We start from the raw sequence: 27,088 nt of genomic DNA, 5'->3' as shown, positions 1-27,088 counted from the left end.
ACATCCTGGATACAAACCTTTCTCTATTATCACTAGGAAAACTATATATATATACAGGACAGAAGCAACGGATGGAAAATAACCAAAGAGAGAAGCAACCTAGAACTAAGGAGAAACTTCCTGACAGTTAGAACAATTAATCAGTGAAACAACCTGCCCCCAGGAGTGGTGAATGCTCCAAAACTGGAAGTTTTTAAGAAGAGACTGGAATTGTATTGGGCAGGGGTGTCAAACTGCTGGCCTGCGGGCCGGACACATCACGAGAAAACTGCAGCCACCCCATTTCCAGCAATGGGGAAAAAGTTCCAATACATTGTGTGACGTCACGTTGCGAGTTTGACATGTCTGGTATAGAGTTTCCTGCCTGAGCAGGGGGTTGGACTAGAAGATCTCCAAGGTCCCTTCCAACATTGTTGTTGTTGTTGATGTTATGCTTGTGTCCATGTATTCACCAGAATTTGAGTCAAGTCAGCATCATACATGCCATTATTAAAAGCTAGAAAAAACACTTTAAAGCCAACAGTAATTAATGACATTCACCATGGCAACCATTTTATGAAGCTGTTCATAACATGCTTTCAAAATTCCAGATGAGTTTGCTGATCAAGCTTACAGGCTTCTGTGTTACCTATTGAAGAAGCAAATTGAATAGTTTTAACGTTTTCTGATCCACGTATTTCCCCTTTTTTTGCATTTGGTTATTGTGAACTGTACATCAATGACAATTTTATACATTTGTCCAAAGTCCAAGATGTTATTTATTGATGTATGTAAAATATTCCTCTGTTTTTCTTTGGGAAGTTCCTAGATTAGATTACATTGTAGCAAATAATTATTAACTTGTATTTTGTTCAGATAATCTTTCAGCATAATCTTGGTATAGAACTTCTTTGCCTTTTTAAATATATGTTAAGCTCCTGAAATTTTGAGCACAAATGTTTCACTTCATTATAGATGATACTGAACTATTTTTCTTCCTAAATGGATGGTTAAAGTGTCTGAACCATCAGAGTTAAAGTATTAAATCTTTTACACTGTTTATATTATTTGGGAACTTAAAGATGGCACTAATTAATATATCCGTGCAGAGTTGTTGCCTCTCTATGTATGTCAGCCCTGTTAAAGAATAACAAATATTTCTTTTTCAAGTCTGTGCGGAAGCCTTCAACCCAGATGAAGAGGATGAAGATACAGAGCCAAGGGTAAGCAAGATTGAACACACTATATTGTGTGTTATATGTAAAGAGCAATTTATTTTATCCTGTTCCTTGTGTGAAGTTACAAACTAAAGTGATAAATGAAGTAGTAGCACTTGTTCTTTGTTATGACTTTTGAGTGAATATAAAAGGATTCTCAAAATTGTTCCTGAAGGCTTTCCAACTGGATATTATTAATTAGCAAAATATTGGAGCCAGATCTTCCCTTTCTTACTTCTCCGGCCTTCTTTACTGAAGGAATGTGAAAACTGTTCCCTGTTATAGTTAAAACATTTTCAAAATGTTCTCCCTGACTATTTTCAGAATTATAACCCCAAGCACATTTAGCCTAAAATGTATTGATGTTTAGATGTTTAAACCACTTTGTGGTTTTTCTTTTTTTAGGTAGTTCATCCAAAAACAGATGAGCAGAGATGCAGATTGCAGGAAGCCTGTAAAGATATTCTTCTCTTCAAAAACCTAGATCAGGTAATTGGTTTGACCTATACTGTTTTATTTTGGCTTTCACTTTGAAGATTCAAAGCTTAAAATATATAAGTACAGATGCATGTTGATTTATTATATGCGTGGTTATAGCATGTGGATGAAATTGAGTTACTTAGTTATTTCAAAATATTCCTATTTTAGAATATTTAATTTGTAACAATCAGTACCAAAAGGAAGAGAATTTAACTTTAATACATTAATCAGATGTACATTCAATACCAGATTTTTAAAGAATTTTAGCTTATTTAGAAAGGAGTTACTGTTTTGACTAATCTTTCTTGTTCGCTGTTGCCTAGATCCAGGAATCTGGCTTGTTCCTCCTCAGCAAGCCATAATTATTAATTAGTTTATTCTTAGTTTCTATAATTATATAATTAGGATGCTCAGATCATTTCATATTAAGAATTTATTTATTAATTATTATGATTATCTTGCTTCCTAAGGAGACTCTAGGTCTAGGACATGCAGTTATTTCATGGGCTTAGCAATTATTGTTGGGGCTGTGGTTAATATTGTATCCGCTCTGTATATCTTGACTTAGACTTTCAGTATCATAGAGCGTAGGAAATTTTTAGCTGACGTGTTTTTTTAAACCTATCCATATTGTAATATTGAGCATTGCTTGCAGCTGTTGCCACCTTTTCTTTTCACAAATTAAATAAAGTATTACTAAGCTTTAAAATAAATAGCTTTATTACCTTATACTAAATTCCCTTCAATCCAGTCATTTTTAAATGCATGGGTAGTATAAGGAAAATAAATAGAATAGAAATTCAGAAATATTGAAATAAGCATCCAGTCATGAAAGTGTTGCCCATCACTTTACCAAAAATGTTTATTTTAAAAAACCTGAAGTGGCATCTTCCAGGGATATTGCTAATGAAGATTATGTATTTGGCTTTGCTATAAAATGATCTGAACATTTTTATTCTCTTCTGTTGCCATATTCTACTACTTGACAGTAATTAGCAAATATGAATATAAATTTTCTACAACTGTTACCCCTTTAGTTCTTGAGGTTTCTTAACAATGATTTGCTACAGGTTGCCTAGTTACAATTTGCGTTCTTTTAGCAAAGATTCAGAAGGACTGCATGCACTGGTAAATCTACTATGATAAAGCTCCATCGATAGGATTTGAATAAGGAACCTTGAGCTGTTTTCCCTCTGAATTACTATAATCCTTAATCTTTCCAACTTCCACCTGCTTTTCTTAGAAGGTGCTGGCAAATTTATTTCATGGTTCTTAGACAGTTCTTACTTAATCCCTTCTGTTTTTAGCATGTTCTGCAGCATTTTAGGTTTTAATAATTGAAAAGGTAATAATGGTAAAATCTGGTAACATTCAGGACAATGAATGTAAAGATCACTATAAATGAAAAATGTAATCTTGGGTAGGCCAAAAATAAAAAGTGTACCAATTTAATATGTAAAAATTGATTTAAATACTATTTATAGGAAGAAATAATGTATTAGGTAAATTGGGTAGCAGAGAAAAGATGTAGCAAGCAAGTCCAAGAAACAAAAACTACTTGGATTTTTTGGAAAAATCTTTGTTGCTAGTAGGGTAATGTAATAGAATCTTGAAAACCAAAGTACTTCCCAAGAATTAAGGCAAAATTATTCTGAGTCTCTTATTCTAACTGTCTTACCTGAACTCAAGAGCTCCATCACAATTTTCTAATCCACAATATTGTGAAATGTTTCCAGGTAATCACCACTAAATAAAAATCTTTTAATAAAGCTAGCCATTTGGAATATTTTTATTACTGTGTTACTCCAAAAATAAGACCTATCCTGAAAATAAGACCTAGCTTGATTTTTACACTTGCACCCAATATACTCCATCCATCCATCCATCCATCCCTTTCTGTTTATCTGTCTGTCTGTCTATCTATCTGTCTGCCTGCCTGCCTGCCTGCCTGCCTACCAGCCTACCAACCTACCAACCTATCTATCAAATTTATTTACCATCTATCTTATGTATCCATCTCGTATTCAACAACTCTGGGTGGCAACAGTCATAGAACACAACGGATAACATTATTAACAAATACAAAATTTAGCTTGTAAGCAGTAATAGGTATTATATATTTGATATGCAAATTATACATAATGCCTTTTTGGAATAAAATTTAAAAAAACAAAATAAAATAATATGTGCTTTTTGTTGATAAATATACAGTGCTTACACTAAGATATTTTTCTCCTGAACTTACATTATGATTCCTTCAGTATCCCCTGAAGACATTATATGGGTATATTTTAATTTTAACAATGATGGAATAAATATCTGTTCATTTATCTTATGGATGTATCTAAGCAATAAACTTTTCAGTTACGCAAGCAGTAATTTTTAAGTGAAAACTGGTTTTCTTGAAGCAATGTTTTACCTTAAATACATTCAATGGACATTTATACATCCCAAACCTCAAAGATTTAAACGGTAATTTAACTGACAACTTCAGTTAATTGAAAAAAAACCTTCTCTCTCTCTTCGTAAGGGGATCATTTTGTTGCAAGATAACAGTAGGACATTAACATTCCTATAATCCTTAATATAGAGATTGAAATTTTTCTCTTATTTTAAGGAATAGGATAAGAAGCTTTCTCTTGGCCCTTTGATTCTATTAAAGTACTTTCAAAATCTTCAAAGGGAGTATCTGCCAAAGAAAGTAGTTAAAATAAACACCAATCAGCCTATTTTAAAGTCTACATTTAGATTGATAATATCTGCTGCCAGAAAATATTAATTCATTATCCTTTAGACCAGTGGTTCTCAACCTTTCTAATGCCGCGACCCCATAATACAGTTACCCATGTTGTGGTGACCCCCAACCACTTATACATCACTGGGTGCCAGGGGCGTGACCAAAGAAAAGGGGGAAAAATGGCGGACAGCCTTGTTTGGCGACCCCCGTGAAATGGTCATTCGACCCCAAATGGGGTCCCGACCCACAGGTTGAGAACCACTGCTTTAGACTATCATCATTCTTTTATGTCACTTAAAAGCCTTATAGAGAATTAAATACATTCATATTCTTCTAAGCTGCCTCTTCTATAAGCAAGCCACTCACTGAAGGATTCCACTTATTAAAAGGCTGCAAAAGAGATCCATAGAATGTTACCTTCATCTAATGCTAAAGGACATAGCCCCTAATGCTTTGGCACAAGTGGTGAGATTTTACGCTGAAGCCATAGCAAAGTATAAGTGCCTTACAGATAAAATATATCAGCAGGCTATAGCAAGGCAAAATTTTATGTTTTTTCTATTTCTGTAATGTATGCCATAAAGTTGTTTCCTTCCTCCAATTTTCTCTTAACTGATTTTTATATGTACTAACCAAGGATTATAAAGTGGCAAATAAAGTAGATAGGTTTTATAGATCAGATTTTACAGGGTGAGTTAACTAGATTAGCTCCACAGGTTTTATGGGTGATATGTCTGTAATTTTGATGTTATCTTAAATTTAACTGTTTGTTTATCTATATGTACATGGATATTTTATTGTAATTATCTCTTTTTTCTTTACATTGGTTGCTGACATTGATAATAAATACATTGGTAAAAATTTTTGTTAGAGAACTAAATGCTGCTGATGTGCAAAGTTAAAGATTTATTTATAGACTGAGATCTTGAAATCCTGGAAGAAGTAAATCATACATCCTATTGGTTTCTTCCAAGCTTGCTGCCACATGCATTCCTGAGAAGTAACAAGTCTGGCCTTTGATGCAGACTTTGATGCACCAAGATATAATCTTCTTAGGTTTTACTGTTGTGATATTTGAACTGATTAGGATTTTTTGCAGAAGATTAGGCAGATACAAAGGGCAGAATCGCTGTATCATTAGGTCTTTTTCTGCTGTCAGTTTTCTGTTTCTTTGCAGAGACTATCTTGTAATATCTCAGTCTCTCTGGATTGTTAAAATAGATTTGGGGAAGACCTGAGGGAAATATTCCCCATCTTTTCTCTTGTGGAATTTGGTTAATTTGTCATGAACCTTTCCTTTTCCCTCTCCCTCCTTCAAGAGATGGTGCTTCCTGCCGTTTCATGATGTAATGGCACGTTCTCAGGCTGGCACTTTCTTTGGTGTATAAAATGATGCTTCTTACTCATTTTGATCAGCTAGAATTCAGTTCCATAAGCATATCTCTTATGAAGTGTGAAAATCACCAGATAGATGACTAAATATGATATAAATATAATATCTTCAAAAGATATTGATCTTTTGGATACCATACCTCTGTTTATCAGTTGCCTAGCACTTTCCTGAAACACTTTCAAAATATTTCAAAAGAGCAAAGCAAAGACTCTCAAAGCTGACCATGAGAACAGTAGTTGCACAGATAGCATTATAGCTGCCGTTCTCATGATCAGTTTTGAGATTCCCCAGCTTTTTTTTTTTTTTTTTTTAACATGGCAGACTTCTATTTGTTCTTTGGGGTTAGAAGATCTTAGAAGCAGAAGGGAGCTTTCTCTGACATAGAAAAGTTTAAAAAGTAAGTTTTTAGTTTGATTTGTATGTTTCTTGCCTTTATGAACAAGTGAGATGGCACTGCATTCAAAAACACTCTTCTCTGTAGTTAAAAAAGCTCATGACATAGACAAGAATATTTGGGGCAATATAAATGAACATGACTTAGTCATTATAACAAATGTTAATTGAAAATGCTTTTATCCTTTCAGGAACAATTGTCACAAGTTTTGGATGCCATGTTTGAAAGAAAAGTACAACCTCAGGAACATGTAATTGACCAAGGAGATGATGGAGACAACTTTTATGTCATTGAAGAGTAAGGAGCGAAAGTATTGCTCTGTGACAAGTTTTTAAATGTTTTTGACATAAATGTTGAATTAAATTGTACTAACTAGGAATGAGGAAGCTGAACTTTCCACGTTTCAGATAAAAAGGACAGACTTTGGAGAGCATGCTGTGATTGTAAGAAGGTTTACTAAAGGAACAGCATTTTAATTATCATTTTATAATGCAGCAATCAATTGAAAATTATATATGAGAAGCCCATATTGATATATAGAAGTTATTTATAGATGTTAATGGTTAAAAAACACTTTAATCCATTTCACACATAGCCATTTCATCTCTGTAAAGCAATATTTCAAGCAGAAAGATTTTTGTTTTACAAAAATGTGGTTATTGGATTTAAGGGTTAAAGATAGCTATGCTAGTTCATTCTCAAATATTACTGTGCTGATTGCTTTTCACAATGAACACTTTATTAAGCTTCTGATGTGTATGGTAAAATATGTGTGTTTGTAGCTTTCTGTGAAACTGAAATGGTCATGAATGTTTAATAACAACAACAACAACAACAATAATAATGAATAAAGTTGGAAGGGACCTTGGAGGTCATCTAGTCTAACCCCCTGCTCAGGCAGGCAACAATGCGAGTCTAAGGATTATGGTAAAAGTGACTACTGTAATTATATATAAAGTGACATTCTGAAGAATTCAGCTCAACTCAGTTGTCTTAGTTCGGGCAGGTTATTAGGATTCATGACTCCTTTTATTTATTGCTACAACAGTTTATATCCTTTCTTTAAAATATGTGATATGGTTTAAAATACTTCCAAATTTTTTAAAAAAATATAAACTGGAAGATCCAAAATCAAAAAGCACCTTTGATGATCTTACACAGATAAAACAACAAATTTTAGGATCTGGGCTGAATTTACAAGAATCCTGTTTATGTTATTCTAAACCATTGAGAACTTATTCTTTTACCAAGTCGGTATGATTGTTTACAGAATTTATTCCATAAGAATTTGCTTCTTGCTGCTTAAGCATATATTTAAGGCATTTTCAGTAAGAATCAGGGTTTTTTTTTCTAGTCTTGGGTTCATTCAGTTGTTTCTCATTTCTGATATTGAGATTGTGTATATGTTTTAACATAGAACTTTATTGTGAAAGAAAACTAAATTAAAGAGTCAAAGAGCTGTGGTGGTGCAGTGGTTAGAAAGCAGTACTGCAGGCTAACTCACTGCTCACTCCAGGAGTTCGATTCTGAACAGCTCAAGGTTGACTCAGCCTTCCATCTTTCCGAGATCTATAAATTGAGGACCCAGGTTGTTGGGGGCAATATGCTGACTCTGTAAACTGCTTATATAGGGCTATAAAGCACTGTGAAGCGGTATATAAGTCTAAGTGCTATTGCTATCAGACCCATATTTATATAATTAGTTTGCTAATAGTTGTGATATAATATGTACTGTTTTATTTAGCTGTGTGATCTCCCACCAGCATAAGCATTAAAATGTATTCATTTAACTTAGCTCCGAAACTATTTCAGTCATAATAAAATACAAGATAAATATCCAAATTTGTATGGAAAACTCTGTTACTAGACTGTGTATTTCAGCAGCTACTCATTTATGCTAGACCAGCTCTGGAAATTATCTAGGCATCTTAAAAAGGTTATATATAAACACAAGTTATTTCTTGAAAGCCTCCAAAAATTGTTTCCTCATCCCATTTTTTAAAGCAGCTGGAATATACTTATTTTTATAATGATCAGTATTAATCCTTTCTCGGAGGTGCATTTTAGAATACTACCGGTATTGTCCTCATGTTACCTGTCAGATAAAACTGTCAGATTAGAAAATGTGATCTGATATTTCTCTAAAGATGTACAAGCCAAGGAATCTTATGAAAGCAGAGGAAAAAATTCCCAACAAGTGTTTCTTGAATAGTACCTCTGCAGCCAAGAAATTAAAAGATGCTTGCTCCTGGGGAGGAAAGCTATGGCAAATCTAAACAGCATACTAAAAAACAGAGACATCACCCTGCCAACAAAAGTGCGTATAGTCCAGGCCATGGTTTTCCCAGTTGCAATGTATGGATGTGAAAGTTGGACTATAAGAAAGGCTGAGCGACAAAGAATTGAGGCCTTTGAATTATGGTGCCAAAGAAGACTCCTGCGAGTCCCTTGGACTGCAAGGCGTTCAAACCAGTCAGTCCTAGAAGAGATCAACCCTGACTGCTCTTTAGAAGGCCAGATCCTGAAGTTGAAACTCAAGTACTTTGGCCATCTAATGAGAAGGAAGGACTCCCTGGAGAAGAGCCTAATGCTGGGAAAGATTGAGGGCAATAGAAGAATGGGATGACAGAGAATGAGGTGGCTAGATGGAGTCACTGAAGCAGTAGGCATGAGCTTAAATGGCTCCAGTAGATGGTAGAGGACAGGAAGACCTGGAGGAACGTTGTCCATGGGGTCGCGATGGGTCGGACACGACTTCGTAATTAACAACAACAACCTCTGTCTTAGAGAAAACCAGAATAATGCTTTAGACTGGTCCCCTTTTTCTCTCCAAATTATCAGTGCTAAGTTTCTGAATGAAGATAAGTAGTTGGAAAACATTTAAATTTCGCAGACTCACTGATAATTAAAATACCTTTCTGCAGCTCTTTCTGTGAAAACATAATGCTTAAGTTCAAATAATTAAAATATGGACAGGGCAGGGCAGGCCCTTCGGTTTTTACAAAGGATTCTGAGATTGTAGCCTGTTGAGGCATTTAGAGCAACAGGAAGATAAGTGAAAAATAATATTTCACTATTCTCAGATTCCCCCCCCCCCCCTTCTCAGCAGTTTGATGCATCTGCCCCTATTTGCAAACAGTGTAAGGGAATTAACCTCAGTTCAGCTGTATAGATCAGAAGCTTATTTTGTGGTCATTTCTGCCAGCCAAGAACTCTTTTTCTCAGCTAGGCTTGCCCATATTGATCAATACAGTGAAAAAGATGGGAGCTGTGGGTGGGCAGTGTTTGGTGGCAAATAGGGATACATTCTGACAGGGCATGTTCTGTTCCAACCAGATGGAAATGTTTTGTTTTATTTTTACTTTAGAGAATAAACTACGTCTATTTTTATTAAACTGAGCTTTTATTAGCTGTGCTTTGCATTTGAACTAATGCCCGGGTTTTTTATTTTCCCATCTTTCTAGGGGATCATATGATATTTTTGTAACACGAGAAAGCCAAACTCGCTGTGTTGGTCGCTACGATAATCACGGCAGTTTTGGGGAACTCGCCTTGATGTATAACACTCCTAGAGCTGCAACTATTGTTGCCACCACAGAAGGAGCCCTTTGGGGACTGGTAAGTTTTATTTGAGGGAAATCTTTTAATATGTTTTGAATTACACAAACACAGTTTTTTTCATCCTTGTTTATGTCAGTAAATTGAATCATGCTGATTTCTCTCAGCTTCCTGTCTGTTATTACTAGCAAAGTTTCATTTGTTTTTAGCCAAAGGTCACTGTAGTAGGAATATGCAAAAAGCAGAAGGAAGAAAGGTGAAATTAAGATAGTAAAATAGAAAAAAAGTTGTAGACATGCAGATAAATCTTGATTTTCAAAAAATGGCAATATTTAAGCATAGGCTGCTTTGTTATATGGAAGTGAGAGCAGAAACATGAAGATTGAATGCAATGAAACTGAGATACTTAAGTGTATGCTGTCAAAAGTAAAGTGATTAGATCAAGAATGAATTAATATGTATTGAATTCAAAGGTGAGTGACCGGTATGGAAGAGTCAGCTTGAAACATTTTGGTTATATGGAGAGAATGAATTAGGATTAAGTTGAAAAATAAATATACGAGAAGAGAAAATGGATCAAGGGGAGAAAGATTAGATAAGATAACCTTTATTGTCATTTTTTTCCTGTGGGCACAACGGCACACATTAAAAATGAAATTTAGTTGCTTCCTCTCAAAAGTGTGCACATACATAACACACATTTAAAACATAATATGTACAGCATATGTATAGACTTATAACCTTACATATAAGTAACATATAAATATTATTCACTGTCCATCTTGAATACATAACGGAAGGAGGAAGCTTTAGAGTTCACAAGGTTAATACTGTATGGAACAAAGCTGTGACTGAATCTGGATGTTCTGCTTCAGATACCACAGAGCCTCCTCCTCCTCCCAGAAGGTAACAAGGGAAACAGGTTGTGAAGAGGATGTATAGTGTCCCAGACAATCTTGTGGACTCTGCTCAAGCAACGCTTCTGTGCTATGTTCTGGATGGAAGGGAGGGAACTGCCAATAATTTTTCAGCCATCCTCACCACTCTCTGTACTGCTTTCATGTCTGAAGCAGTGATGCTTCTAAACCAGACTGTGATGCTATATGAAGACTAAGTCATGGTTGGATGGAACTGAAGAAAACCTCAAAAAATAAAATGTGAGAAATGTAAAGACCCAAAAGGAGCGCTTGCAAGCAAGGATAGTTTGCAAGGATAGCTATGGAGAGGTGTAGGGAATGGTGTTGATGTAAATAGATTTAGTTGTATTTTATTTTATTTTTCTTTCGTGCTTTTAACTTTTTAGTTCAGTGTTTCTTACTCCATTTCTGTAATTTGCATAACATTGCTCACCTCAGAAGAGAACAGCATGATGGGTATGTATGGATGTTATGCAGCACACAAAGGACAATGAGATTTGCATGGCTTCTTATTTGATAAGTACTTCTAATTACATGGGAAGCATAGCATCTTACAAACATTACAAAGGCTGGCTTATTTGCAGTTTCTGTTGAACCAGGAAATATAAGTATTTTTCCTGATCAAAATGGCAAGCATACAAAGAGAACATTGAAAGTGAGAGGGAGGCTTTCAAAGTTATGTTTGAAATCATTACCATTTCAGTGGAGAATCACTTTTCGGAGGATATTCTATTTAAAAATAAGCAGTCAATAAAATAAAAATATTGCAGAGTAGTGGGGACTTCATCCAAGTCTGCATCAGGAGCACGTTATGGACATATAGTTCTTACATAACTATAAACTTATATACGTGGAATCTTCTTTTTGGGTCATAGGAAAATGTTTATACCATTTATCTGGTTGCAGTGCACACATGATATGTACTGTAGTACAAAAATAATATTGCTATGGTATTTGAAATGTTACAAGTAACACTGTCAGTTATAGCATATAAAACTCTGCTTGTGCAAGATCTGAAGAATCTCAAAACAACTTGATCATTTGCTGCCATCTAATGGAATATTATTGAAAAAAAAATAACATTAGAGTGAATTACTATGCAGAATCAGCAATATATCAGTTCAGATTATTCCTCCTTCTCAAGTTGTTAGAAGTTTTTGATGCAAACAGCATTAAATTATGTGGCTCTGCATTTTTTAAAACTGATTTCTTGAAGTGTCTTTCAACTGAGTAATTGCAGAATGGGGAATGGATAATCCCCAGAAATCGCTAGATTCATCATCTCTGTTTATGGAATTTGTCTGGTTTGAAATCCAGCAGTCTCTGGCAGGCTACAAACTTCCATCCTTCAAGTTAATCAATACTAGCTGTAGTAGTCATTGTCATGTTTAATAATGCACTTAAATGGGCAAGATTTCCTTGTTGGTTTAGGGCAGGGTTTTCAAACTTGCTGCGTCACGTGACGTGTCACGATGTATCGTAACTTTTTTCCCCTTGCTGGAGCTGGGCTGGGCATGGCTTCCACGTGACTACCATAGACATGCCCAGGAGTCGTATTTTTATGCAAATTTTCCAGCATTATGACAGAGCAGCTTTGCTTTTAGCCAGAAAATGGGAGAAATTGGCATGCCGTATTTCAGCAAGCTATCGTAAAATAGCGTTCCTACACTCCTGCATCCGAGAAAACCTGCCACTTAAATCATTGAGGAAGAAACCCATAATTGATTCCATCGAATGCCAACAAGCCATCTACCAATTTCAATGCAAGACTACGCGGGCCCTCATTAAAGACCAACATAGGCGAGTCGGAGCGTTGAAACAATGGGTCCAAGACTGCCAAAGGCAATGTGAGGCCATGTTATCGAGACATCACCTCCAAGAATTGATTCACCATATTGAGACGGTGGAGAAGAAAACGAGACAAGAAACAGCAACACGTCTCAGTCACAAGATGAACGCATTACGTAAATTAAAATATAGTAACAGCTCTATGGGTGGACTGGTCTGCAACCTCTCTTCTAAAATACTTACCCATTCACAACTCACCTTGCTGCAGCGTGATATAGGCCATAACCTGATGGACGCTAGTGCTTTAGATTTCATAGCGGCCCTAGAGCCAGCTATGCATAACATAGGGGGGGATGAAGATACTAAGAGTTCGATAAGACAACAGGTCACTGGGCTACTTACAAGCCATAGATACCATCACGTGCTATCTAGGGATGAAACCCAAGCCCTTCGGCAACTTAAAAGAGATGATAGCATTGTTATACTCCCAGCAGATAAAGGGAGGATGACCGTTGTCATGGATAAGACGCTGTATACCACCAAGGCGCTCGAACTCCTCAATGATAGAACAGCCTATAGGATAGTTGAGAAGGATCCCTCAGTTACCCTTAGGAATAAAATCAACAAACTGCTTAATAATCTTAAACGCAGTAAGAAAATCGGAGATGATACCCTAAAGAAGATACGCCCCCGTGACACGGCGCTCGCTAGATTTTATGGGCTCCCAAAAATCCACAAGGAAGGCACCCCACTTCGCCCTATCGTGTCATTTATAGGTACCCCTACATCGGGATTAGCGAAGTGGCTTAGCACTCGTCTGGGCCACCTTGTGGAAGGTAGCCCCACAACGGTCAATTCTGCAGAAGAATTCCTCAACAGAATTAAGACCCTTAGGGTGGAGGAGGATGAGAGGATGGTATCGTTCGACGTTACCTCCCTCTTCACCTCCATCCCCCAGGACTTAGCTATTTCAGCCCTGGGAGAGCGCTTGAGGAATACAGAAGGGAGCCACCACCAGGACTCCCTTCAGACAGATGACCTCCTGCGATTAGTGGAAATATGTCTCACCACCTATTTCACTTTCCAGGGTACCATCTTCGAACAAGTTAAAGGGACACCTATGGGCTCCCCCATTTCTAGCACTATAGCGGAAATAGTACTCCAACAGCTAGAACACAGGGCTATGGCCTTATACCAACCCAAATTTTGGGTTCGGTACGTGGACGACACGTTTGCGGTTGTTAAAAAACAACATGTAGCTACCTTTATGAGAGTACTTAATTCGATCTGCTCCGACATCCAGTTTACAGTGGAGGAAGAAAAGCAAGGTCACCTAGCCTTCCTGGACGTGTCAATACACCGTCAGTTGGATGGGACGTTACTTACAGGGGTGTTTCGTAAACCCACCCACACGGACAGAATACTCCACTATAGGAGCAACCACCCCGTATCTCATAAAGCTAGCTGCATTAAAGCATTGTTTAAGCGCGTGGACTCCCACTGCAGCACTGAGGAATTTAAGAAGAAAGAAAGGCAATACTTTTTCCGGATTTGTCAACGTAATGGGTATCCTTTGAGGTTTATCAGACAGTACGGTCTTACACCCCAGTCCCGGAACAACCAAAAGAGGGAGGAACCATTATCACAAAGAATGCGTGTCTCCTTGCCATATATCAATAACGTCTCGGAAGCAACAGCCAGACTGCTGGCCCCCCATGGAATAGAAGTGGCCCGCAGACCCAATCAGACATTACGGTCCAAAGTCGTTCGCCCCAAGGACCCACTCCCTGCCATGGATAGATCAGCAGTAATCTATAAAATCAATTGCAAGAACTGCGATGGCAACTATGTGGGTGAAACAGCTAAGCGTTTAAGATCTCGCTTGCATGAACATCAGTTAGCTATAAGAAGGGGCGAGCAGCATTCTCAATTGTGGATGCATATGGCACAACATGGCCACCAGTTTGACTTTGTGAATGTTTGCATTATGTCTGAGGATGCCACTAAGGGAGGCCGGCTATTGAAAGAGGCGTGGTATTCCAACAAAGATGCGGTTAATCGTCACATTGACTTACATCCAGCGCAACAAGCATTGAGGAAATGGGATTTTAAACACCATGCCAATTATTATAAGCGGCCTGAACAATGCTTGTACAGCTGTAAACGTGACGGGATACCTGGCCTCCATCCTGAACAGATAGATGGAACTTTGGCCAACCCTCTACACTCCAGGGACACCCCCGTTTCGCCCGATCAACACCAATACCGCTCTAATGAACGTCTGAGGAGGCTACCACTGTCAAACACACGTAATCATCCACCGATGGAAGACCTCCCCCTTCCCCAATATCATCATGATAGACCCCCACCCCCAGAACTTAACAACAACTGTGGAGAGTGTGGAAGATCCAGCATGAGGAGCCTGCAGCCTGATGCTGTGGGTAGGGGGGGAGAAGAAGAACGAAAGCATGGCTCGATTGCCTAGGCATACGGTGAAAGGGAGAGACACGGAATTCTGCCTGGATTCCCTGCAGACAAGGAATACCCCCACCAACAATACAGCCCCCTCCCGGGACGAACACTTTGAAGTCCCCCCAAAGACGAGCACAGAAGAGGGGAGTGAGAACGCGGGGAATCAGAATGCAGAGATCTGGAGACCTGGTGTCCGCCTGAATACCGTTCCTATCAGCAATGGGGAAGAGCATGCAATAGGGAGGAGGGATGAATTGAGAGATGGGGTAAGCACTCGATCACGCAGCAAACAAATGGAACGGTGGAGAACTGTCGACACGAAGATTGCCAGGACGGAGGAGGAGGGCATAGACCCCCAAATATGTAACATCCGTATGAAAGTTACTCATGACAGTGGAAGAGTGAGAAGAAAGGGTGTGGAGCAGGGATTGGGAAAAGCGTGTGTGTGGGGGAGCGTCTGTGAGCCCAGGGAAGCTCGTAACACTGATAGAGGAGAAACAGATGCCCCCAGGGTGGAGAATGAAAACAAAAAGGGGAGGAGGGTCAGTGCTATGGAAGGAAATAAGGATAAAGGGGTGGTGGAGGAGATGAATACCAGTAATGAGATAGTGGAAGGAATGATCTGGAAGAACCATAGAAGGAAGCGTAAGGAGAGTAATAAAGAAACATCTGGAACACTAATTAACCGGCCGGGACCGGTGACGCGGTCCATGAGCCGGGTGCAGATGCCGGCAAAACCCAATTAAGTCATCATTGTTTACTGGCTCCTTAGCCCTGATGATGTTTGGAGTTTCCAAACGAAAGCTTGGCAGCTTTTAGTAAAGTATATTTTTATATTTATACTCTCCTGGTGTTCGTATTTTATTTGTACCATAGACATGCCCAGGAGTCGTATTTTTATGCAAATTTTCCAATATATATATATATGCATATATATATTGCAATATATATATATATATATATATATATATATATATATATATATATATATATATATATATATATACACATACACACACCATATATGATGTGATTATGCAAATGCCTTGACTTAGTTATTTTAATCAAATATTCTACTGCAAGTACATAATTGTGGCATTTGCATAATTACCTCATTGCTTGCTTGTAATTTTTTAGATAATGTGTTTAGCAGAAAAACCAGTTAAAAGATAGGTTCCTGAGAAACAGCCTGTACTGATACATGCAGAGATAATTAAGTCATATTATTTTCCTGATATGTAAGTGATTTTTAAAAATGTTTTTATTCCACCTTTATTATTTTTTATAAATAAGTCATGATGGCAAACATACTTAATACTCCTTCCACTCTACATATATGTATCTGAAAGAGAAGGCAAGAAGAAAAAAATTCTTAGTTGCCTATCTTTTGAACTTGTTATTTTTGCCAAAGGAAATGTTAGAAGATATTGACCGAAAGGTACTGAAGCTTCCGCACCTTTTTCTAATTTTGAATCTTTCAACATCCTGTAAATATTGTAGTAAGCATGCATTTAAATTTACAGAAAGATGTTGTATTTAACTTTGTTCCATGTAGAGGTTATCTCAGCTACTGTTCACTTAGAGAGTCATTGAAATATAGAATTAAATCAGGGTGTATTAATGTAGCCTTTTTAAAAATCAGTAATATTGCTACCAGTGGATTATACTACTTGCTCATCCAAAAAAGGCCAGTATTATATATAAGTATGTTTTCTGTTTGTGTTGATAATGTTCTAACTTGACTAGCTGTGAAATAACCAAAGAAATTTTTTTTTCATTCTGTTTTTTGAAGGATCGTGTAACATTCAGAAGAATTATATTGAAAAATAATGCAAAGAAAAGGAAAACGTATGAATTATTTGTTGAGTCAGTGCCTCTTCTTAAGTCACTGGAGGTAAAGTACTTTGTGGGAAATGAACCAGAAAGCATGTCTAATTAGATTTTCCTCAGCATTGTAAACGTTTAAGAGGAGGTTAGGGGTTAAGGAAAGCATCTATGACAGCAATTACTTTATATTATTGATAGGTTTTTCAGTAAGCTCTTCAGACAGATTTGGCTGGTTCTCTATGTATATCATTCTCTGCCAAGGAATTTATGACTGAGTCTTGCTATATGACAGTTGGCCTTTATAATCTAATGTGGGAACCTACACAGTGGTGGCCTATATGGAACATATAGCAATACCATGTTGTCAGATAGTCAGGAAAATTATCATAAGTCTACCTGCTGGGCTGTGATCATCCTTCTGCTAATTAATTTAGTAACGAAAGCAAAGAAATGCATTAGTTTCTAGACCTAATGATGGTAGAACTGCCACTGCTGTTCCTCTTCAGTAGAGATACACACACACACACACACACACACACACACACACACACACACCTATACCTGGAAAGGACCAGAGTGATAATGTGTCCATTTTCTTGGGTTGAGATGTATGCAATGTGAGGGAGACACAGGGATAGGCATGGATGGAAAAAAAACAGGTATATGACATCCACAGAATGTAGATGTTCAGGGTAAAATTATGCATGATTTATTGGACTACTTGATATCGTATATAAAAGTATGAAATGTGTATTGATGGAAACACTGTTACCTCCATTGCTTTGTGGAAATGGATTATGCTAAAGAAAGGAACAGGGCATATTAAATTCTTTTTTTGTTGTTGCAGCCATCTGAGCGAATGAAGATTGTTGATGTAATAGGAGAAAGGACATATAAAGATGGAGAACGCATCATTGCTCAGGTATATGAGTGCAATTTTCTTACTTTGGTAAATATTGTGTTTCCCTGTAAATAAGACTTGTCCTGAAAATAAGCCCTACCTTGATTTTTACGCATGCACCTAATATAAGCCCTACCCGCAAAATAAGCCCTAGTTAGGACCCCGCCCACTCTGTTCCACTGTCTGATTGCTCATGGCTGCAGTGGGGCAGGAGAGCACGCCACGCTCTGGTGCTGCCACCACAAGGTGAGGCGAGGCAGATGGAGGTGGGGCTGCCCCACAAGCCTTGCACCCATGCACCTTAGGGTCCCCGTAGCCAGGCCACTCACCTTGTAGTGGGACAGAGTGGGTGGCTGGCTGTGTGGGCTCCTGCCTCCCCTCACCTCACGGCAGTGGCGTCGGCTTCCCTCTGCACTGCTTTGAAATTCCCTCCCAGCTGCCCCAAGCAGACCCATCACCAGGAGTGGCCTGGAGAAGAAAGGTCTCCTTGAACACCCCCAGCTCCCCAACATGGCACCCTGGTTCCTGCAACCTGCACCTCCCGCATCCCTGGGCCAGGCGGGTGCTCATTTTCCTGTTAAGTCCCTGAGGGTCTCCTCTGCGCCCCTTCCCTATGGTGTTAGTAGCAGCAGCAACAACATCCCCTTTCCTCTATCCCCCCCCCTTCACAGACTGTCCCCCCAAGCACCGCCTGTTCCTAGTCTAGGCACCAAGCAGGGTCCTACCCAGGAGGTGAGCCAATGAGCCCCAGCCTTCTCACAACCGCCCCAGCACGTTGGCTGGCTGGGCAGTGGGCAAAGGTGGACTTTGGGAGGCAGCGATGGAGCACGGCCCAGCAGCAGCAACAGCAGAATCCCTCTGGGACAGCCCCGCCAGAACCAGCTATTTAACCCTAAGTGCCCAGACCGGAGCCTTAGGCTGGTAAGGAGGCGGATGCTCTAAATGGGGATGGCGGCCTCAATGGGGCAGGCCAGGCAATGAGCAGAGCACTTTGCCGCCACCGCTGCTTTCTCCTTGGAGCCGCAAGTGCAAGGCAGCTCCGAGGCAGCAACCATCTCCTGTAAGCCCACCGAGGTTCCGGTCTGGGTGCTTAAGGTTAAATAGCACACAGCTGGCCCAGTGGAGGGGATTCTGCTGTTGCTTGTGGCAGTGGCACCAGCGCACCTCACGACCTGCCCCCTTGCGACCACAAGCAACCAGATGGTGGGAGGGAGTGGACGGGTGGTCGCAAAATAAAACATTCCCTGAAAATAAGTCCTAATGGGTCTTTTGGTCCAAAAAAGAAATATATAAGACCGGGTCTTATTTTCGGGGAAACATGGTATATTGGATTTGGGGGATAGTTAAGAATTTAGTCATATACAGAATTAGAAAAGACTTCTAAAAATGGATTGCAGTGAATACCATGCATGTGTTTTGTAAAACGTAAAAAACTGTTAAAAAAAAAATCTTAATTGATTTTGTGCCGTTGTACAGATTTGCTAACTTACATTCTGTATTATTTGGATTCTAAAATACAGAATAATTACTTTTCAAAATCAAAAGCATTGCTCAAACAGTATTTGGAAAGAATATGTTAATTTTCTGAAGCAGCAGTAACCTTTATATTAGGATCTCCTTTCTCATTGAAATATTCCAATATCGCCCCATTTTTCCTTTATATTTTCACATCTTAGATTAGGTGGTATAGATTCTTTTCTCTGTGCCGCTGTGTGCTTTTCTGAGCCTCAATCTCAGAAATTACATTACTTTGTTTGAAACTGATTTTGATCAACACTTCAGAATATCCAAAGACATCTGTAATCTTGTTATCACAGGGTGATAAGGCGGAGAGTTTTTTCATTGTAGAATCTGGTGAAGTAAAGATCATGATTAAAACCAAGGTGAGTTCAGTTATTTCTGGTATGATGGTTAAAATTTAGAGTAATTTAATATTTTTAAATATGTCCCATTGAGTTGACAAAGTTCAGGAATCTTTCCTGAAAATAGTCCTTACTGTGTCACATTCCACTTATCTTGGAAGAAAGATGGAGGATGCCTAATGAAGAAACTATGTATCGATCACCAATTATGGAAGCCTAAGATAGGATTTGAGAACAGAGTTGCAGTGGGATGGGAAATTCATCCTATTAAGTGGAAAAATCAAGCTTATTATGTAAAGCCCCTTGGTGAAGTTTTAAATGCACTGTTAACATAGCCTGGAGAAGAGTGTGTGTTAATTTAGTAATGAGTTTTATCCTGCATATGTTGTTCTTTAATTTATGGTAAATCCATTTATACTTTATACAATCTGGTTTCCTTGAACTATTTTGGTACTGTAATTCCTAGACTTTTCTAGCTAGTTATAGTGAGTGACTACATTTATTGTGAATTTTTGGGTAGCATTCCTAACACATCTAATGAGTACTAAGTTTAGAAAGGTCACTTATATTTTTCACTAATAGAATTGCCTTTCCAGATGAATTTTTACTGGTAAATGTTTGGCTTAAGAAGTCCTTAATATATGTATGCACTATTAGGGCTAATTTCTTGGCTTGACAAAAGAAACATCCTATGAACAGGTTACATGTCAAGAAATCAGGACTAGATCATATTAATTTGCTAATTTGGGCACACATTCCTGGATAACTTTATTTGCAGAGAGTGTTTCACAATAAAGGGACCCCGAAGAAGTTAATTCGTCCAAGCTTTAATGCATGGGTCTTCAAACTTGGCCCTTTTATGACTTCAGAATTCCTCAGCCAGCGTTGTTATAAAAGGGCCAGGTTTGAAGACCGCTGCTTTAATGTGACATCTGACAGATATGGAACTGAGAACAGGACAATCTCAAGATTTTGGGGAAGGTGAAATATTTTTGATAACGTTTGTCAGCAAATAACCATGTCTGTGTTTTGAATTTCTGTTGTAGACTGTAACAGTAAAAGATGCAAACCAAGAGGTAGAGATTGCTCGATGTCAAAAAGGACAGTATTTTGGAGAGCTTGCACTTGTTACTAACAAACCAAGAGCAGCCTCTGCCTATGCTGTTGGGGAAGTCAAATGTTTAGGTAAGAACTCTGTTTCCCTTTGTGATAATTACTATTAGAGTTGGATTCGGTTGGTTCTGTCATCCATACTGTTCTGTTTGGATCCACCATTTGTTTAAAATGGCTTCTTCACTTGTAATACAAATCAGTCGCAGTTCCAGGAATCCTTTGAATATATACTGTATATGGTGCTTGATTGGTAGAAAATTGGCATGAAGTTTCAAGAGATCTTTTTTCCCACTATTAGTACCTCATATTTCAGAGCATGTTAGCATTTTATGGATCTCTTGATTAATAAGATACTGTATGGAGTTTCCATTATTACTCAAGTTTCTAGGAATGTTAAAAGGAAGTGAGAAGTTGCAACTACTCCCTTACTGAGCTAAATTTAAAGTAATTAAATAGCCCCAAACTACAGATTTTATAAGTTTGGACTTTGCAGATCTTGTAATAACTATCTACTTCAAAGATAGTGAAGGGAAGCATTTAATATAATATTTCCAAGATTCTTTTGTCAATCCTTGGGAATTCTTACTTCTGGGACTATTTTGTGATCGATCGCTCTAATTTAAAGGTAATAACTGAATTACTGAGTCTGTAATCATGGCAAAATCAGGTGTTTAAAAATTCCCTTTGGTCACATTAAGGCATATGCAAACACAAAAAAGGCAGTTTTTATTCTTGTCCCATCACTTGTAATTCCATTTAATTAAATATCCCCTAAATTTGCATGATTCCCATCCTCTGAGCTTCCAAAAATCCTTAAAAATCTGGCTGTTCTCCTAGGCCTTGAGTTGCTGCGCCCCTATAGGTAGGGTTTTTTTCTGCTTTGTCTGGTCTTGCTCTGTTTTGAATGTCTACAGTTGGTTTTCAGCTTTTTTTTCTTGCTTTTCAATTGTCAGTTGCTCAGAGTTGATTGGAGTTAGGGATATTTAAATAAAATCATTTATTCTCCAACGATTTTTTTCCTGTTTTCCTGGGTAATTTATTTCATTGCTTTTTTTTTTTTTAAGAAGAGCTGGGTTGGCAGCCTCTTTGAAACTAATGTAAAAATTTCTGTTCGCATTTCTCTGTATTTCTGTGCAGTTATGGATGTGCAAGCATTTGAGCGGTTACTCGGGCCCTGCATGGACATTATGAAGAGGAATATAACTCATTATGAAGAGCAGCTGGTGGCATTGTTTGGTTCAAGCATGGACCTGATCAATCCAGGCAATTAGGAGGAGAGTGCATCAATGTCTTCTCAGTTCAAGACGTAGAAAAGTCTCCTATTAGTAACAGCGCAGCACCACACAAATGAAAAAAGGACACTACGGGACAGTGGCTGTTGGTGTCTTCTTGGGCATTTTTTTTAGAAACCTACGCAGGTCTCAGCATAGCTGGAGGGTTCAGGGCTCACTCCAGGCCTCCGCTTTGCTGCTGAAATTTTGTTATTAGACCTAGCCTACTGCTGAGTCTCTTAATCCTCTTTTCACATTGCTTGGTTCAGAATGGCATGTTTCTCCCAACAATTCAAGTGCCTGATACTAAAGAAATGGAGCGGTCTATTTGTTGTTCTTGTTTAAAAAAAAAAAAAGGAAGAACAAACTTTGAAATCAGAGATCTGGATGTTGGGGGCTGTTCCTACACTTGGAAATAGCTACCTTCTTAACATTACCTTCTTGTTGACAGCTTTTTTTTTCCCTCACACGATCAGAATCTGATTTTAATAATGATACATTTGGATTTGAATGTCAAAAAGGAGGGGACATTTGTAGAAACAGTAGGTTAACCAATTCTGGGTTTTTCTTGTTCTTTTCTGGAAATGGGAGTGTGGTTGTTTAAAGCTGAAGGATTCTAAAGGAACCTAGCTGATAAATAACGGGCAGTGAAGTAAAATGCTGAATTAAGCAGAGTTTTAAGGCTCCAGTGAATCTGAATCATAAGCCATGAGATTCAGGGGCCGCAAAGGTTGCGCAGAAGATTTGCTGCTGTTTTCTAAATTGGACTGATTTGTGGCCTGCTGAGAAACAGCAGAAATTTCTTTTAAATTTCTATTTATGGAAATTCTTGGTACTTCTAGATTTTACATGGCATTGCCATTGGCAAAATCTGTTTTAATGCTTTTTTAAAAAAGAAAAAAGGGTTGTTTTTTTTGTAACTTAAGGAATATTTATATACTAATGGGGTCCATTATACTGTAATATTTTACAATATTGTGTAACAATTGGGTATAGACTTTCCAACTACAATACCTATTTGCTAAGTCCTTTTTGAAAATTAACAGCATTTTACTTCAAAAATGATTTTTTAAAAGCTACAATAGAAAATAACCTCATTTCTGGGCAATTAACATTGTATTGGCGGCACTTTTTTGAATGCAGATTCATTTAGCTGCATATCTCTAAAATCTTGTTTGAATCAGCATATACCTGTCAGTTTATATATAACTACTGAAGAGAAGTAACATCTTAAGTTTTACCCAAGTATTAACTGTGTAAGAAATTATCATAAAAATAAGCTAAATGTAGCATCAGAAATTATTAGGGAAGAAGGTATTGATCCTGTATGAAATTACAATTCCATTGTCAGTGTTTCTCAACTTATATGTGTTTTAGGAATAAATTTACATTAATTGTGGGTTTTCAGCTTATAGAACAAATCAAAATTTAGTCATTGTGCCATCAAAATTTGATACATAATTCAGCCATTCTGAATCCCCATTGGCAATACTATAAATCTAATTCATAGGTTGCCTTTTAATCTGGAGCTTGTTTGCCCCCTTTTTACAATTTCTAGTCTGTGTTATTAATTTAAGACTTAAATGTTTTATATGTTGTTGAATCAGGAAATAGCACTTGAAAGTATTTTTTTTTTCTTTTTATAATCATTGCCATTGAAAAAGGTACCGAAGCTCTGGCCATCATATTTTATGTTTCTGGTTTTGTTTTGTTTTTCCAATATATCAATTTAAACTTAGCTACAATTTGAACATCTGAGGAAAAAATGCTTTATTTATGTAAAGATTTTACACCAAAGATTTTTAAATGCATGTTTCTCAATTTGGGCAAATTATTACTTGGTTCTGAATCTCATAAAAGGGATTGGTGAAAAAAGGTAAGTAGTACAGCCTTTATTCTTATATAAGTAGCAAGTCATTTTTTAAAATTTTCTCTTCAGGCTTGGCCAAGGTACAGCTGAACTCAACAAGTGTGTTCTAGAACCACCATTTTGGCTACAAAATTATTCCTTTCCATTTCTTACTCGAGTTCTTTTGTGTCTTTCGCCATGTGATGTAATTTAATAGGTTATACAATTGGGGTATCTCTCCCACCTAGTTAATCTTCAGCAACCACTTGCTGGGGTTGGGGTATTTTGAAGATTCTACATTGGTAAGAAATGATCCAGGAAAGGTGAACTGAGGATATATTCAAAGCCATTTTCAAAACGAAATCAGTAGGATGAATTAATATTAATTATACATGTTCTGCTTTAAACAAAAACCCTATATTATTTTGAAGGCAAACAATTTGAAGGGCTGATTTGCAGAATCCCAAACTGGGTTTATCTTTTTAATTGGTGCAAAATCTTTTTATCTATATATGTGTGTTTGTAGCTGAACAACTGGTTATATGAATCACTTCCTTATGATAGTAGGTTACTGACATTACTGTGAGTGTGAGAATTCTACCTTTAGGTCCAGTTAGAATAGATACTTTTGGCATTGGCTGATTTTAATACAAGTTCAAACTCTTGGTCACATAGATTGATTATCGCATTAAAGAAATTATTTTTTAAAAGAGCCATTGGCCTCTGTCAGAGTAGAAATTTATTTATAATGTCTAACTTAAAATGACTCGTGCAGTATTTGGAATGAAAGCTAGAGCAATCATGTAAACATCTGTTTCTTCCTTTGTGGATTTCCCTTTCATTTTGCAAATCCAGCTGGATGTCAGCAAGATCGGTTATGAATAATTCATCTCCATCCTTGTATCCCTCCTTTAACTTGGCTTCATTAACTTCTCATGTTGCACATCATTTCAAAATGATGTGTAACCTTCTTTCCTAAGGGCAAATCTACTCTTCATTCACATAAGGTAATTGGTGATGTCTAGCTTTAATAAGAGAACTCAGCAGCAAAGTGGCTAACCAGAGTGGTGTCTTCTGAGAGTGTCTTTTTTAACTTACATTTCTTTTTTGAGGTTTCTAGGAGGAGCTTATACTGTCCCTATTCTTGAGATATGTCTGTTGATGTCACAGCACAAATTTTCACGATGTATTAAAATGAAATCTAAAACAAATAGACAAGAAAGCGCAGCTTTGAGGAGGGAGGAAACTTGACGTCCATTTTGTCATCTTTTTTTTTTCTTGAAATGTCTTTGTAAAATTAGTTTGACAAAAAATACAAGTTTTCTGGTCTTTTCCACTCCAGTTATTTTTGTTGTTGTTGTGAATAGTGTGTGTGTGTGTGTGTGTGTGTGTGTGTGTAAGGCGAATGTTTCTGTTTATTCTAAGCACATATTTCCTTTGAGGAGGCCTTTTATGTGGGTTCTCCTTAAGCAGGTCGTAGGGCTGTGCTGGACTTTGATCTTCTGGGGGGGGGGGAAACAGTCCCTAATCTGGCAGGAGCGTGACACATCTTTTCTGAACCGAGCTAAAGCTTAAAACCATGTGGATTGCTGTGGATGTTTTCCAGCTTGGTCCAAAAGGTAATTTTAATTTTGCATAAAGATGCTACCTCAAGGCTCTTAAGAGCTTTAAATGTGTCTTGCCTGTGAGAAGGACACACATTGATTCTGATAAGCTGTTCTGTTGCATTAGGTAGGAGGCATATTTTTTGTCTTTTGGGGGGGGGTGTATTTTAAATTATTTTTACCTCTGCCACATGATTGTTTTCAAAGTGTGAGCAGTTTTGCAGAGAGATCTGTTCTTGCACTGTAGTGTTGCCCAAGATGGGAAGAAAGTATCTTCCACCTAAGACACTGGTCTCATTCTGATCTGAAGTTTGATTTTACTTTCAACTAATAAAAGCTGACATGCTATATCCATCCTTTCTGACTGCAGTTTTGCATGTGTGAGTGTGCTTTCTTTAATCCAACCAATGCAGTCCTTTTACCGTTTTTTTCAAAAGAGCAGTTATTCTGGTTTTGTTAAAAGCAGCAAATACTGAAAAGATAATGCATAGTGCAAGAACTAGGAATAATTCTTTTTCTTAAGAACAGTGTTATTCTGAGATGGAAAAAAATGCTGATTTAAATGCTTTTATCATAGACACTTTTATCAACTAAGAAGCTTGCCATCTACAGGAACTCTCTGCTTTAACCTTCCTAGAGATGGCCACTTTTCCTGGAACAGCCTATCCAGAACTTTTTTTCTCATAGAACGCTCAGAACGGAGTTCTGGCACCTTTTTGGGATGGAACCTTGTAGGGTAGGCAAAGCGGGTTGTATGACATGTGAGTTCTGGCACCTTTTGATTTATTTTTTTAAAACGCTGAACCTATCCCTAAATAGACATACTGCATTTTCAAAAACACCACACGCAAGCAAGACTCTTCAAGAAGGCATTAGGAGCTGCTTGAAGATCTTGCTGCCTGTGGTGTAGGGTTTCCTGCCCGAGCAGGGGGTTGGACTAGATGACCTCCAAGGTCCCTTCCAACTTTACTACTATTACTATTACATCAGTACCTTCTTCTTGTTACATTATTTCATGTTACTCAAGTGACATGTAAAGTGAAATAATAAGCATGACCAAGTCAAGCAGCAGTGGTTCTGCCAGTACCTGGTCAGCTTGGGCTCTTCACTTTTGCATTGCCGTGATATCACAGGAAGCAGGAAATAAAATTTCAGTGAACTGGGAGAAAAAGATAAAAAGGTGAGATTTGTTAATTTAACTTAATCCAAAATAGCTAATTTGGTGTGTTAGTTAAGCCACAAGGTTAGAAACTGGGACACTGTGAGTTCTAGTCTCACTTTAGGAATGGAGCCAGCTGGGTAACCTTCAGCTATTGAGTCCTTTTCAGCCTTAGGAAGAGGCAAACTACTGAAAATTTTGCAAAGAAAAATTGGGGGGCTAATCCAGAGAGTAACTTGAGGGTACCAAACATCCCACCATCTCCAAGAGAAGTGAAGTAGATGCAATTAACAGTGGACACACCACTGAGGATCACTGATTTTCAAACCTTAGTCTTCAATCACATGACATTCTTTCTCACCATGCTAGTGAAGTGGGTCTTTAACGTGCATATTTGTACAAAATGTTGCCACAAAGTCCTCGGTTATATTGCAGGCTCAGCATGCCTTCCAGAGAGGAATTTTTAAAACTATTATTAATCCTATATAAAATTGGAAAGATACAATGGAAATAATTAAATCCAGTACCCTGCTGGGATAGATTGATAATGCAGAGATGTAGCCCTTT

At 37.8% G+C, this 27,088-nt stretch overlaps 1 protein-coding gene across 1 annotated transcript in view; it reads left to right on the top strand.

The window, feature by feature from the left end:
• PRKAR2A (protein kinase cAMP-dependent type II regulatory subunit alpha) overlaps window positions 1-25,716 on the top strand; it is a 69,866-nt gene extending 44,150 nt beyond the window's left edge. Inside the window, exons 3-11 of the mRNA XM_039326676.1 lie at window positions 1,150-1,202; window positions 1,602-1,685; window positions 6,391-6,497; window positions 9,665-9,818; window positions 16,728-16,829; window positions 17,610-17,684; window positions 19,481-19,546; window positions 20,572-20,710; window positions 21,776-25,716. Of these exons, the coding sequence (XP_039182610.1) occupies window positions 1,150-1,202; window positions 1,602-1,685; window positions 6,391-6,497; window positions 9,665-9,818; window positions 16,728-16,829; window positions 17,610-17,684; window positions 19,481-19,546; window positions 20,572-20,710; window positions 21,776-21,909 (914 nt within the window). The 3' untranslated portion in view covers window positions 21,910-25,716. The remainder of the gene's footprint in view (window positions 1-1,149; window positions 1,203-1,601; window positions 1,686-6,390; window positions 6,498-9,664; window positions 9,819-16,727; window positions 16,830-17,609; window positions 17,685-19,480; window positions 19,547-20,571; window positions 20,711-21,775) is intronic.
• Window positions 25,717-27,088: the final 1,372 nt, after the last annotated feature.

Source organism: Crotalus tigris, unplaced genomic scaffold (assembly GCF_016545835.1).
Source record: "Crotalus tigris isolate CLP2741 ecotype Arizona unplaced genomic scaffold, ASM1654583v1 scf7180000024342.5246164, whole genome shotgun sequence".
NCBI lineage: Eukaryota > Metazoa > Chordata > Lepidosauria > Squamata > Viperidae > Crotalus > Crotalus tigris.
The sequence above is the reverse complement of the archived record's forward strand: the minus strand, read 5'-3'. Positions and strand labels throughout refer to the sequence as shown.